This window comes from Dipteris shenzhenensis, chromosome 28, assembly GCF_047967505.1.
Source record: "Dipteris shenzhenensis isolate YYH24624 ecotype China chromosome 28, Dip_SZ_1.0, whole genome shotgun sequence".
In the NCBI taxonomy this organism is placed as follows: domain Eukaryota; kingdom Viridiplantae; phylum Streptophyta; class Polypodiopsida; order Gleicheniales; family Dipteridaceae; genus Dipteris; species Dipteris shenzhenensis.
The window spans coordinates 917,501-932,853 of record NC_141623.1 but is presented as its reverse complement, the minus strand read 5'-3'; the positions used below and the strand labels follow the sequence as shown (position 1 = coordinate 932,853).

At 44.5% G+C, this 15,353-nt stretch overlaps 1 protein-coding gene across 4 annotated transcripts in view; it reads right to left on the bottom strand.

Annotated features, from left to right (window-relative positions):
- Window positions 1-989: 989 nt before the first annotated feature.
- Window positions 990-15,353, bottom strand: part of LOC147883015 (pachytene checkpoint-like protein) — an 87,514-nt gene continuing 73,150 nt past the window's right edge. For 2 of the 4 annotated variants that reach the window (XM_087399759.1, XM_087399760.1), the window contains exons 10-14: window positions 2,679-2,749; window positions 2,156-2,246; window positions 1,813-1,943; window positions 1,401-1,538; window positions 990-1,260 (exon numbers count right to left, since the gene is read on the bottom strand). In XM_087399759.1, the coding sequence (XP_087255885.1) occupies window positions 1,114-1,260; window positions 1,401-1,538; window positions 1,813-1,943; window positions 2,156-2,246; window positions 2,679-2,749 (578 nt within the window). In that variant the 3' untranslated portion in view covers window positions 990-1,113. Of the gene's footprint in view, window positions 1,261-1,400; window positions 1,539-1,754; window positions 1,944-2,155; window positions 2,247-2,678; window positions 2,750-15,353 lie in introns of those variants that run through there. The other 2 variants (XM_087399761.1, XM_087399762.1) reach the window with 2 other exon arrangements.

Genomic DNA, 15,353 nt, shown 5'->3' with positions numbered 1-15,353 from the left:
AAGAAAAAAAAATTTATCTTGCACTCTTAGTATATTCTCTCTTGCAATCAAATTCTCTCTCTCTCTAGCAATCTTATGATCTTGTGGTACACAGAATGCATGCATGGGCAACTAAATGATAGATGGGGTCAATCCCACATGAAATCAAGCGGGGAAAATGAATGAATCCCACATGAAATCGAGCGGGGGAAATGAGGACCTTGATTAAATTAACATTTGTGGAAACACTTAATTGCGTGTAAAGGCTAGAACATTTCACCGAGGCCTAGGGGTCAAGCAACTGGATCCTATGTCAAGGGGCATTATCCAAAAGGAATGTGGGATTCAGATGAGACATTTCATGATGGATGCGCCTTGAGAGGTCCAAATGATGACTCATGAATGCTGGGATTGAAGGTAATCAAGTGGGGGAAATGAGGACCTTGATTAAATTAACATTTGTGGAGACACTTAATTGTGTGTAAAGGCTAGAACATTTCACCGAGTCCTAGGGGTCAAGCAACTAGATCCTATATCAAGAGACATTATCCAAAAGGAATGTGGGATTGAGATGAGACATTTCATGATGGATGTGCCTTGAGAGGCCCAAATCAATGGCTAGTGACTAGTACATACCAAAAAATTGTTTTACATGCTAAACCCATTACTTGTTAAAGTCACATTTTCCAAGTAGAGACACCATAGGTTAAAAGAGATAATCATGCCATTGTTCTATTTTCACTTTTCCATTCCATAGTATAGAGCTCCAACAAAGGACATTTAATTATATATTAATAAATTGCATATATTATATGCAAATTATATATTACATTATATATTAATTGCATATATTATATGCTAAAAGATATATGCCTTAAGATATATATTAAGCCAGACTTAGATAGAGAAATTAAAAATGTCATTAGGATTCGTAAACAGTATCCAAAAATGAGAGAGAGAGAGAGAGAGAGAGAGAGAGAGAGAGAGAGAGAGATTAAAGTAAAGTCAGATTTGAAATAATGAGAAAGTATCTATCATATACTCCAGCAACAGCTCACAGACAGATATCTAGCACTTATTAAGTCTATCACATATGGACAGTTGTGGTTGTGGTTGTGGTTGTATGTATATGATTTACTTCATGCTTAGCATCTCAGCCATTTCTCTTTTTGCAGTCACTTCCAGAACAACAAGAAACCTCAGCAAATCGTCCTGTAATGTACTTGGCATAAAAGTGTATGCTAAAAAAGGCAGTTTGCGCAATGCTCGACCACTGAAGCCCTATCACAAAGAAGTGTTATAAGAGAGTGATTTCTTGATATAAGCAGTTATTGTATGCATTGCATAGCATTTCCTTTTGCATCACTCAAAATTATGCTTTTACATATAGCTCGGGAAGGACATGCCTAGGAGCAAATTACCTCTGTAGCTTCTGCTATTGCTAGAAGAGACCGTGAGATTGCAAGATGGTGTGAAGGCTCTCCAGAAGTCACAAGCAACGAATTCAACCAATTCTGTAACATAGCATAGCCCACAATCCAGTCTTCTTTCTCACCTTTCTGCAAAAATATCCAACAATATTCATGCATGGAAACTTTGAGAAAAGGGTGGTTGGGACTCTAGCTGCTAATTTGCAGTCTTCATTATGTGGAACACTTTCCACGTTTCTATGATGCAATTATCTAACCTGCTGTATTTTTTAATTGTTTCAAATAAATGTGGATTAACTGTGATAAGGGCCTTGCTGAAGTTGCACAATACATAAGGGCACGAACCAAAACAGCTCTAGATGAACAAGCCATTGTGGAAGTAGGAAGTTAGTGCTCCACATACTGTTGGGGATGAAGTCAAAATTCCCACTCTGCATAGCTCCTTAACACAGGATCGGAGAATTTCATATCGAGCTGACAAAGGTGGTGGGCCTACATATGCCTTTATATCTGCTCTGTCCACAAAGGCGATATCTACAAAGGAACAGATTTAAATGACTGTCAATCTTACAGGGCACTCATCAAATAAAAGACTAAATAAATATACTCCACTAAAGTGACCAAATTTTTAAGGGAAAGTCATTTGTTTACATTTGAATAAAAATTTGGAAGCCATGATCTTCTGGTTCAGATTATAAACCCTCATGGCCCATGAAGACTAGCACAATAAAGTGGTTAGGTTTTACCAATAGCCCCAGTTATATTTGATGTAGTAAGTATAATGACATTTGGAGAAGACTTCAATCTATCCAGCTGAGTCAAAAGAGCATTAACCACCTATTATACATGAGAAAGAAATGCGAAAAGAATCACTATCCTGGACTGAAGTATGAATCGAATGCAACTGAGATTGCACATGCTGCTTGATGAGAATATGTGTATGTAGACATGGGTGTGCAAATGCATGCATGTGTCTATGTGCAAAAGTGAGGGATTTTGAGGTGGAGGAAAGGCGGCGCATTTTAATGTGAAATGTGCTGTGTTTCCCATTGAAAAAGGCAAGAGCTTGCATGATTACTCTCGCGGGTTTTGTTCATACTTAATAGAAGTCCTTTTTTGGGGGGGGAAAAGAAACAAAAAAAAGGCAAGAGCAAGTAGACAATCTTCAAGGACCTGATGAAGATAATTGAACATGCTACAAAAGTTACATGGATCTTTGTATAAATACAAGTAAACTAGAATTCAATGATGATATTGAGCTACACTGACCCTGATGGAGTCGGATGGCTCCGATCCAGAAAGAGCAGCTTGCCTTGCAGATGCCAAACTTTCGATCTCATCTGTAACAATGTATGACTGCATCAATTTAAAGCTCGCTATTTAACAGGTTATTTTATCAGCACAAGGCCCACACTGTCATGTGAGCTAGTAGAATTTGCATGCTTGCAAACCACATTAGACAATGGAGTTCCATTCTTGCTTGGGATGCCTCCCTCCTCAAAAGAACTTTGATTATGTATCATTGGGATTTTCCTAGCTAGAATTTTTTTGTCTTCAAACCTTTACAACAGAACATGAACAATTTCTTTTTTTCTTCATGAAAAAGACTTCTATTAACTATGAAAAAAGGCCCAAGAGCCAAGTTCTTAAGGCAAGAGTACACCATGTGTAGCATGAGAAAAGCCTGAGAGTTTCAAACCCTACTCATATAAAATCCCACTGAGATCCAGGCTGAGAGTGCCACAATCATACTACCTGTTGTAAGCTCCAAGAAGAAGGGACAGCCTCTCCACTCCTGAGGAAGGAAGTCCTCCTGGTAGTGCAGGACTGGAAGACCCCTGCATACTTGACCAAATGACCATCAAAATGTGTACAAATATTGGCCATGGTGTCAGATGGGTGGACCTGGCACCATCAATTGCCTCTGTGCATTTGGAACTCCAGATATGCCAGGCTGAAATGCTCACTTTGATCTCCAAACAAGTATCACCAAGGCATGTGCGGGTCTATAGGAAGAGGAGGGAATAACATCTAGAGAGTATAGCTCAACCCAAAGGATCCATGCATCTCATAAAACACCAGAGGCTCACATAGAGGGACCCAAGCCATTGAGCCCTAGGTGATGAAGAAAGGGGAGGGAGCAACCTCTACTCAAAAGTTATACAATCCCCTTCTCAACAACCTTGTCCTATCCATAATCTAAAAGGCGCTATTGAATGGGCTCCTTAGCACAGATGCGACACGATCATGTAGATGGCGTCCCAACAAACCTAGAGCCTCCATCAATTTACTGCAATCACTTCATGTATAGACAACCCAAAAGATTGGAGCCACTTTTGGTTTGGTCACACAGATCCCCCCCCCCCCCTTTTTGATTTTCCTTCTTCCGTAATAACGGAGATGGTTAGGTGGTTAGGTCTGATGGGGTTTGTAGAGTTAGGGTCATCATGTCGGAACCTAGCAATATAGATGACCATATTATGCTTTAGCATCTAGATGACTCTCTTTTTAGCAAAGAATCGAGATTGTAGGCAAGTAGGACGAATGTTGGATTTGTTGGACCTTTGGGCATTTCTCACGCGGTTGCCCAAGGAATAAGAAAAGACCCAAGAAGTCTTTTGGTGTGGCCCCTCCTCATAGTGCTCCTTTGGCATCTCCATGTCCAACAATGTGGCACATCCCACTCGTCCAGCACCTACCGTCCCCCATTGGGTTGCAGGCAAAGTTGTCATTCCTCCAACCCCCTTCAAATCAAGAGGCCCTTCTTTTCCCATGGACCTCCCACTTTTGGTTGGGGATGACATTCCTATCTTGGTTTGGGGCTAGTGATGCCCTCGCCCTATTGAAGCTTTGTCTAGTGATGTCCTAGACCTAGCCTCGGATAGGGCTAGTGAGAATTTTCCTTCACACACTATTCTAAGTCTTGGTCTTCTTTCTAAGCAGACTCCTTCCACCTCATCTCTACAGTCTCCCATCATGGATAGAGGGAAGGATGTGGCTCTGTCTATGGTGTCATTGATGGTGCGTCATGAGAGTGTTGGCCGATGGTGTCAACGACGGAATGCATGGATACGAGTGCAAGAGTGATGCGAGCCAAGCGAAACAAAGTTACAAGAGCCATACTTCAACATGAATGCGAGAGAACTCAAGCCACATGAGGCAGGGTCCGTTATACCAAGTGAAGGGGGATGAAGAGGGAAATACACGGGGTGAAGGGGAGCTAGAGTTGCGAACAGAGATGGAGGGAAGCATAGTATTCAGTGCAGAAGAGAAATACACCAGAAGGACACCACAATGATACACTAGGTGAGATCCTGACTCAAGCTTCCTTCTCACTCTCCTGTTCTCCCTTACAATCTTCAAATGTCCCCCTTCCTCTTTCCCCAACACCTTCATCCCCTACGCTGCCCGTGGAGGGTCCCCTTCTCTACGTGAGAATGTTCTCCCGTTCTTTCCATCGGTGGTGTCTCTATCCCCCTTAGCCGTTCCACCATTCCGACTCTTCATGCCTTCAACCACTTCTTGACTCACCAGCCTCCTCCCAGTTGGTGATATAATTAGCCCATGTGCACCTCCCTGTGGTCCACTAAACTATTCCAGCTTAGCCCTCTGACTACCAGTCGGTGCGGACTTATCTTCTCATGTGCAGCTCTTGGCTGCCCCTCTGCACCACCATTTACATAGTTCTGACATGATCGCTTCGGTGTAGTTGTGAGATCTTGCTGTGGTACACAAGTGACCATGGTTATCTCCAGTTGACATAGTTGTCACCTTGTCAGGTTGCCGACATATTTGTCACTTGGTCAACATGGAGACATAGTTGTCACATTGTCAGCTCACCAATTAGTTGTCACCCGGTCGACATGGCGACATAGTTGTCACATGGTTGTTACCTTTTCACTTGACCGACATACTTGCACATGGCTGGAATGGCTTGAACTCCAATATCTGCAAAACAAGCTCTTATCTCCTCGGCTCCTTTGCACGCAAGGATCTTCCATACTTGGTACCATTGTTGGCTCAGAGGCACTACTACTCTCCATTGGCTGATTTTGGAGAGAGAGAGAGAGAGTTTTTTCCCTCTACCTGATTACTGGTTTCCCTATCGATAGGTCCTCATCTTCCACATGAGTGGTGGTTCTTTCTGAAAGATCATAGTGGTAGGGAGAGAAGCAAGCTATCATGTGGTGGTTCTTTCTGAAAGATCATAGTGGTAGGGAGAGAAGCAAGCTAACACTAGGAGAGGAAAGGAAAGATAACAAGCATAATGGAAATGAAATGGAAAGAAAATGAAAGCAATGGACAAGTACTCACATGATACCAAAAGAGCTTGATGTTGACTGATGTGTTAGACAATAGACAAGTACAACACTATATAGTGTGACACGAGACTCTAGAAAGCCATAGTGTATATGGGATAACTCCCAATATGACACGTGGCATGTCTAGGACTCACTAGACTATAAAACACACCTAGAACACTCATTTTAGACTCACTTTGGCTTCATATTCCAACACCCCCCCATGAAGGCAAGGTGAGAGACTACTGGAATGGAACCAAGAACAGAACATGACAATGACAGTCATCAAACTGTGCACCCTATGTAACTCAAGAGGCTAAAGTCTGAGCGTGTTCAGAGGTTTATCCAAGCACTCTCACAGCTTGAGACTCAACATGCTCAGAGGCTCACATTATAGCCAAAGTGAGTCTAAAATGAGTGTTCTAGGTGATCTTTACATAGTTACACGTGCATTTCTACTCTTTTCTAGCCATGGAGTCTTCCAAATCAACTACCATTTCGTTCGAGAAGTTTAATGGTAAGAATTTCCCTACATGGCAAACAAAGATGCGTCTCATACTTATGAAAGATGGAGTGTGGAATGTTGTGCGTGGCAAGGAAAAAAAGCCTTTGATTCCACTGCTTACGACTTATGACAAATGGGTTATCATGATATGGTTTCTATGCTTATTGATCATGACAGACGGTATGCAAACACTCCAAACTCTACTGTACTGTACTCCAAGGGCAAAGGCATAGGCAAATTCAAGCCTTTCAAATGCAATCACTGTGGGAAGCTTGGTCACACCGAGGATCACTGCTTCCAGAAGCTTGCCAAGCAACAACACAAGGATCATGACAACTTGGTTGGGGCTGCAACAAGTGAAGACAAAGAAGAAGATGATGCTTTGACACCGACTCATGCTCTTACTGCCGACATCAGAGATCTCTCTCTATTCAAAGGTCTATCTACCTGATGATCGGGACTTTTGATTCTGATCTATTATTCCTACAGTTTGATGTATTTTGGGGTCCTCTACCCTCGGTAGTCCCCCTAAAATGATATGTATTGAATGTTTGGTTTTCATTGAGTCTAAAGGTCCTCTGCCTTGCATAGTCCTCCTAAAAAGATGTATTGGTTTTCCTATTTTGGTGTGTGGCTTCCTAACATATCCTGTTATGAAGCCAAGGGGGGATGTACTGTGGGAGCCATATGTATTGGCTTTGATAGGTCTCGTTATCAGTCCTGACCGAGTTTTAGGATGTTAATGTATTCCTAGATCTATGAGCTGGAGCAAGTTTGGAACTTCTTCATGGCAGACAGAAGTAGAAGGACAGCAGCTCCAAGAGAATGACGGGCAGAATACGGGCAACAACTTACGGGCAGCAGCTCTAAGAGAATGTCGGGCAGAAGGAGCAAATGGTGAGCTAGAGCAGACGTCAACGATGAAGAGGATGGAAAGCTCTATGTTGAGCTGGCTGCATCATGCTTGGGTTGTCAAATCATTGAGCTCCAGAACAAAATCCGCGCGCATAAACAAATTCTTCACTTCTTGCAAGGGCTATAACTTTTCATAGAAAACTCGGATTGCAATGATGTAAAAACAAAATTTGTAGTACTCAAGGTCCTCTACAACTTTGCTGAAGACACAAAGCTGTGATTCTGCTTCTAGATTCGGTAGAAGCGTCACGTCATCCGCAAGTCACTGAAAGATGTAGCTGAAGGAAGGAGAAGAAAGGTGGCAGATCGTGGCATGGAGAAGAGAGCTCAAGGAAGGAGAGAAGGGGGCAGCCTTCCAAGGAGGAGGAGAGTAGCTTCATTGGTCTCCCTCACCTCAACCTCTTGGAAGGGAAAGGGAAAGAGAGAGCAAGGCTAGGAACATGGATCTGATACCACATGAAGATCATAGTGGTAGGGAGAGAAGCAAGCTAACACTAGGAATGGAAAGGAAAGATAACAAGCATAATGGAAATAAATGGAAAGAAAATGAAAGCAATGGACAAGTACTCACATGATACCAAAAGAGCTTAATGTTGACTGATGTGTTAGGCAATAGACGAATACAACACTATATAGTGTGACACTAGACTCTAGAAAGCCATAGTGTATATGGGATAACTCCCAATATGACACGTGGCATGCCTAGGACTCACTAGACTATAAAACACACCTAGAACACTCATTTTAGACTCACTTTGGCTTCATATTCCAACACTTTCCCCCGTGGGTTTCCATGTTCTACACTACTTTAAGAGATCTACCATACCAGATGGAGTTGTTTCGGCTAAGGCTTTCCACCTTACTTCCTCCCACCGATGATAAATTTTAGCTGGAATATTTTTTTTGGGCAAAAAATTTGATGATTATATTAATAATATAAAAAATATATTTAGGGCTGGGTGGTGTACAACATTGCCACTGTAGGAGGCTGATTCGTAATTAGCTTCATATAGGTGTTATTGAGGGATCCATTGACATTATTTTCATTTAGGAGCATAAAGTGGATGCTCACCACCTTCCCTCACCCCTCGACTCTCCTCTCTCGGCCCCCTCTCCCCCGCCCCTTCACTCTCCTCTCCCGGCTCCCTCCTTCCTGCCCTCCTCTCCCGGATACCCTCCCCCGCCTCTTCCTTCTCCTCTCCCGGCCTCCCTCCCTATCCCCCATCCCCTTCAGCCCCCCCTGCCTCCATCTGTCTCCCCTCCTTCCCTTTCCTTCCGCCATCCTATGCCCCTTGGGCTTCATCCTCTAGCAGCATTTTCTAGAGCGGACGGATTATTATTGTGTTCGAGTCGTCTTTCCCACCTCGATTGATGATGGCTCAGCCTTCAGCCAATCCCCGTCCACTTCCATCGGCAGCAAAAACCGTTAGTTCTCAAAAGACAAGTTGCAACAGCTCAGAAAAGACACAGAGCTGGAGAGTTCGACACCACTCTTTGCTCGCATCCATGGGTCCCACCCTTCCAGGTTACAGGCAAGGGAGGATGCTTGCCACTTTACCTAGAGACCTCGTAGGGCACCTCACACATGTTTGTTGAGGTTTCTTATAGGTTGTTTTTTACTCCTTGAATGTAGCAAGTACAATGCTTCACGCTAGTAACTTAGCACTGAGCTCCAGGGGATTTTCTTGACGCCCTTCTCATTGGATTTTGATCTAGTGGAGCAGGATAGCCGGACGACTTTACTCTTCATCAGATTCCCTGGCCTCCCTCAGGTGTACCATCGACTTTTATCTTCCATTGGAGCCGCTTTCAGGATGGTCACCGAGATCCCCCCCTCCCTGGGATGCCTTTTTCGACAGTAGAGGTAGTCAGGTCGGATGAGGTACCGCGTGTTAGGGTCATTGTCTCTGAACCTAACATCATGGATGACCACATCATGCTCCAGCGTCCAGATGGCTCATTCTTCAGATAGAAAGTCGAGATCGCTGGGAGATAAGATCAGTGTAGGATTTCCAGGACCCCTGGGCACTTTGCCAGAGATTGCCTAAGGAAGAGAAAAAAGAAAAGGCCAAAGGTCCACGGGTGTAGTGCCTCATAGCACCACCTCGGCTGGACCTACTTCACGATCTACTACACATCCTACCACTTTTTGCTCTACTGGACCTTCCACCTCTCACCCAGGACCGTCGGCTATAGCCTCTCGTCCTGGACCTCCTTCCACAGCGTGACCGGGAGTGTCAGGACGTCCTATTCTAGACGTCCCACGTTGGGTGTCAGTCACAGTTGGTGAGCCAGTTCCACCTCAGGAGGCTATTGATGGTGCCATGGACCCTTCCTTGCAAGAAAGAGATATTCTTATCCTAGTTCCTTGTGCTAATGAGGTTGCTCCTATCCCCTTAGATGTTCATGTGGAGGAGCTTGTTAGAATATGAAGCCAAAGTGAGTCTAAAATGAGTGTTCCAGGTGTGTTTTATAGTCTAGTGAGTCCTAGACATGCCACGTGTCATATTGGGAGTTATCTCATATACATTATGGCTTTCTAGAGTCTAGTGTCACACTATATAGTGTTGTACTTGTCTATTGTCTATTACATTAGTCAGCATCAAGCTATCTACATGTGAGTATTTTGGTTACATTGCCTAGCACTTGTTCTTTCATTTTCTTTCCATTTTGCCTTTCCATTATGCTTTCCATATTTCCATTCCGTTCCTAGTTAGCTTGGCATTCTCCTACCGGCATGTCTCTTCATATGAAATCAGAGCGAGGTTCCTAACCCTACTCTCTCTTTCCCTTTCCCTTTCCCTTTCCCTTCCAAGAGGTTGAGGTGAGGGAGGCCAATGAAGCTACTCTAACTCCTCCTTGGAAGGCTGCCCTCTTCTCTCCTTCCTTGAGCTCTCTTCTCCATGCCATGATCTGCCACCTCTCTTCTCCTTCCTTCAGCTACATCTTTCTGTGACCTACAGACGATGTGACACCTCTATCCGGAGCTAGAAGTAGAATCACAGCTTTGTGTCTTGTAGAGGACCTTGAGTACTAGAAATTTCGTTTTTTACATCATTGCAATCCAAGTTTTCTGTGAAAAGTTACAGCCCTTGCAAGAAGTGATGAAATTTATTTCTGTGCGCGAATTTTGTTCTGGAGCTCAATGATTTGACAGCCCAAGCATGATGCAACCAGCTCAATGTGGAGCTGTCCATCCTCTTCATCGTTGACCTCTGCTCCAACCTGCCATTTGCTCCTTCTGCCCGACATTCTATTGGAGCTGCTCCGAGCTTGATGTGAGCTCCAAACACTTCCCGACTTCTCTGACTACCGCCCGATTGTCCTTGGTGCCCGAGCTCCACTTTTGACCGACTCTCCGACTGCTCATGACACCTCTCGCCTCTACTTTGATATCGGTGACTCTCCCTTAGCCATTTTGAGAGTCACTATGTGAGTGCTCCATCCAGCTACCCCATGGACTTCACCGACACATCTTTTGGGGTATTCCTGCCTAGCGCTCCTTCGACATCGTCATCGTCTCGCAGGGATGTATACACGTGTGCAGTGGCTACTTGGAGGACATCACTTATCATAAGAGATCTATTTTTTTATTACTACAACTTGATGTATTTTGGGGTCCTCTGCCCTAGGTAGTCCCCCTAAAATGATATGTATTGAGTGTTTGGTTTTCATTGAGTCTAAAGGTCCTCTGCCTTGGATAGTCCTCCTAAAAAGATGTATTGGTTTTTCTATTTTGGTGTGTGGCTTCCTAACATGTCCTGTTATGAAGCCAAGGGGGGATGTACTGTGGGAGCCATATGTATTAGCTTTGATAGGTCTCATTATCAAGCCTGGCCGAGTTCCCAGGATGTTGGTGTATTCCTACACCTATGAGCTGGTCATGTAGCCATGCTATGACGTGAGCCTCTGAGCATGTTGAGTCTCAAGCCATGAGAGTGCTTGGATCAACCTCTGAACACGCTTCGATTTTAGCCTCTGAGTTACATGGGGTGCATAGTTTGATGACTATCATTGTCATGTTCTGTTCTTGGTTCCATTCTAGTAATCTCTCACCTTGCGGGGTGTTGGAATATGAAGCCAAAGTGAGTCTAAAATGAGTGTTCTAGGTGTATTTTATAGTCTAGTGAGTCCTAGACATGCCACGTGTCATATTGGGAGTTATCCCATATACACTATGGCTTGCTAGAGTCTAGTGTCACACTATATAGTGTTGTACTTGTCTATTGTCTGTTACATCAGTCAACATCAAGCTATCTACATGTGAGTATTTTGGTTATCATTGCCTAGCACTTGTTCTTTCATTTTCTTTCCATTTTGCCTTTCCATTATGCTTTCCATATTTCCATTCCGTTCCTAGTTAGCTTGGCATTCTCCTACCGCCATGTCTCTTCAGAGCTTCCATCTGTGGAGCAACTCATTGTCTAAACGCATGCCTTACTCGATGTTGATGCTACATTTTTTGCTTCGCTCCCTCGTTGTCAGCAGCCCCCTTTCTTTTTTGCTCCTCTTTCTTCACCTCTTGACAGAGACAAGACGGTTATTGCTTCCACTCCACCATCCGCAGGGATCCTCCGCACACCTGCGCCAGAAGCATCACTCAGAAATTCTTTTGCAGTTTTGGCAAACATGGCAGAGTTTGAGTTAAAGGAGGATTTTGTACCCTCTACCTTTGGGGAGCAGGCTGTTCAGATCACCGTGGACAAAGCTTCCCCTTCTGCACGTGTGGGAGTGCTTGACTTCCCTCCTCTTGATAGGAGGATGCTCGAGTTGTTATTTGGCATCACTTACCTATGTTGGTGAATGGAGATATGATAGTCTCACTTGATGCAGGACCGCTCTCTCTGCCCTTCACAAGGACAAGTGCCCTGGCTCAGATGGACTTACTCCCTCGTTTTTTATTTCATTTTAGGATCAAATTGGGGATCACTCATATTACCTCAGCCCTGCAGGGTGTTTGGGACTCGAGTGAGATGCCAAACTCATTTGCGAAGGGCCTCATTTCATCTTATCCCAAAAAGGGGTTGCAGGAATTTAGTGTCCGTCACAGATCGATCACTCTGTTGGGTACTTTGTACAAAATCTTAGCAAAAGCAATCAGCCTACGGTTGTGAAGCCCTTTCTTCCAGATCTTATACATGATACGCAGACGGGCTTTGTGCATGGGCGGAGCATCTTCGATAACATCTTCTCATTATGGGAGGCCTCTGACTAGGACATGCATAATGGCCATAGGCTTGCCATTCTACTCCTGGATTTTGAGACAGCTTATGACAGAGTAGACTAGGGCTTTCTAGAGGGTACCCTTGTTTGCTTTGGATTCATAGATGCATGGATAAGAGGGGTGTCAGCTCTCTACAAATCAGCCCATAGCCACGTTCTTATTGGTGGAGTCAGGGGAGACTGGTTTCAGATTACCAAATCAGTCCGTCCCTTAGCCCCTTTACCTTTGAGTTCAAACTGATATTATAGGGCTGAGGCTTTTGCTGAGGCAGGAGGATGAGCTCTTGGATAGTGAGTTGGCAAATGACACAACTGTTTTTTTGGATGCCACACTAGAGATACTCACCTCGTTTAGGACAGCCTTGGATTTGTTTTGCACTGCAGCAAGGGCTTATATTAATTGGAACAAATACAATGGCTTTTGGATTAGTGATGAGGACACTCCAGACCGGGGGAATGACATAGGATTCAATTGGATTCAGAGGGGTGTTTCCATCAGGTACCTAGGATGCCAGGTTGGGGTGGGCACCTCTCCAGCATGGCAGTTTGCTCCCGTGTTGGAGAGCATCAGGAGGAAACTCATTTTTTGGAGTTCTGCCAAACTTGACCTTGCATTCAGAGTAGTGGTTGTGAGCGAGATATTATTTGCTACTTCCTGGTTTGTTTGCTCATGTCGGTGCAGATCTAGAGGTTGTATCTCTCAGCTGATGAGACCTAGCAGGAACTTCCTATGGAGTGGGTTAGATGGCACTTCAAATGTTGTAGCAAGGGTGGCTTGGAATACCCTCATTCTCCCCACAGAGGAAGGAGGTCTCAATACTATTGATCCAAACTTGCAGTGTATGGCCTTGCTCTGCAAGTTTGTAGAGAGAGAATTGATGCTTGGAGAGGAGCCTTGGAATTTCTTTTTCTTACACAGCATTCAGTCTTGTACACCATTTCATGGGGGAGATTGGATGGACAGCTCGAGATAGATCTTTACTTCAGCCCATCTTAGATCTCCCTCTTTCCCTCTCATGGCTGCCACTCTGAAATCTTTGGGCAACTTCAGAGGCACTTTTCGGAGAGTTCCACTCTCCTCTCACGAAGAATAGATAGGTAGCCAGTCATGCGGAATGACTCTATATTGGATGAGCATGGCAGATCACTAGGAGTGTCATTATATGCAGTGGTCTAGATGGGAGAGGAATCCTGCTTCCACCGTAGGTGCTAGAAGGCTTTTAGGAAGCTTCCAGAGGATCAAAGACTCTTATCAATTGGTCACCTCAGAGGGAGTGCAATCAAGATGCAACAGATAGAGGCAGCCATACCAGTAGAGTGGATAGATACAGATGACTTGCCGATCATAGAGTCCACTTGGTTGGGAGCTTTCACGGGGACAGGTATTCCTTTACAAGTTATTGTCTTGCGGGATGCACATGAGGAGACCCTTGTCTTTGATGTTCAGTCAAGAGGAAGAATTTTTAGATCTTCAGATGATATTCTTTTTGGCAGCCTATTAGGATTGCAAGTTACATGGATTGGGGCACGGACTTACAGTGGTATCTTGATCCTGACCCTGTTGTCCTGGCACTTGGGTCTTGGAGACTCTCGTTATATGGTGGTTCCCCTATTAGGTTCTTGCAGTGGGACCCAGGGGAGTGGGAATGGATTGATGAAGGGAACCAAGAGAAGAGCATCCCCTTCTTTCATTACACAGTCAGAAATGCTAGGAGATTTCAGCTTAGCAGTAGAGGTTGGAGGCCCTCCAGAGCTCCTCATTGGGATAGTTTTCATATTTCGGCAGATGTGCAGAAAAACTTTTGGAGGAGGCTCAAGAAATCCCTCAGGAATAGAAAGATCACTCTCTTCTTTTGTATTTCTATTCATGGAGGGATTGCAGTGAACCTGTGGAGATCCAGATTCGGTCAAGATGGGCATGGCAAACCACTGGGAGTGTCACATTATATGCAGTGGTCTAGATGGGAGAGGGGACTTGCTTCCACCGTAGGTGCCTGGAAGGGTTTTCGACAGCTTCTAGAGGATCAAAGACTCTTATCAGTTGGCCACCTCAGAGGGATTGTAGTCAGGATGCAGCAGATAGAGGCAACCATACCAGCCGAGTGGATAGATATAAATGACTTGCCGATCAAAGAGTCCACTTGGTTGGGAGATGGGTGTTCCTTTGCAGGTCATTGCCTTGCGGGATGCACATGAGGAGACCCTTGTCTTTGATGTTTAGTCCGGAGGCAGACTTCTCAAATCTTCAGATGATATTCTTTTGGAGGTTGCCTTCTGACCTGCTAGGATTGCAGGTTATATGAAGTGGGGCACGGACTCACAGTGGTATCTTGATCCTGACCCTGTTCTCCTAGCACTTGGGTCTTGGAGACTCTGGTTATATGGTGGTTCTCCCATTAGGTTCTTGCAGCGAGACCCAGGGGAGTGGGAATGGATTGATGAAGGGGACCAAGAGAATAGCATCCCCTTCTTTCGTTACACAGTCAGAAATGCCAGGAGATTTCAGCTTAGCAGTAGAGGTTGGAGGCCCTCCAGAGCTCCTCATTGGGATAGTTTTCAGATTTTTGTAGAGGTGCAGAAAAACTTTTGGAGGAGGCTCTTTAAATCCCTCAGGAATAGAAAGATCACCCTCTTATTTTGGCTTTCTATTCATGCAGAGATTGTAGTGAACCTGTGGAGATCCAAGTTCGGGGCTGACCCTACTTGTCCTTCGATGCCACGCAACAGTCAAGTCAGTTCAGCATTGCCTTTGGGAGTGCAGATAGGCAAGGACAATCTGGAAGGGTGTTGCCAGGATTCTTTGCATATTTCATAGAGCACCCTTCTTCGTGACTTGGGGATCAGTGGCATGGTTATCTCTTACTGGACCTTAGGTGTTTTTCGAGGGACATGACTCAGACTCATTCTTCATTATACGATGACACACTGTGAAGTCATGCTTTCTCCAGGATGTTCCTTTCACTCCTTTCAGAGCCTCGGTAGACACATCTTGGGAGATTC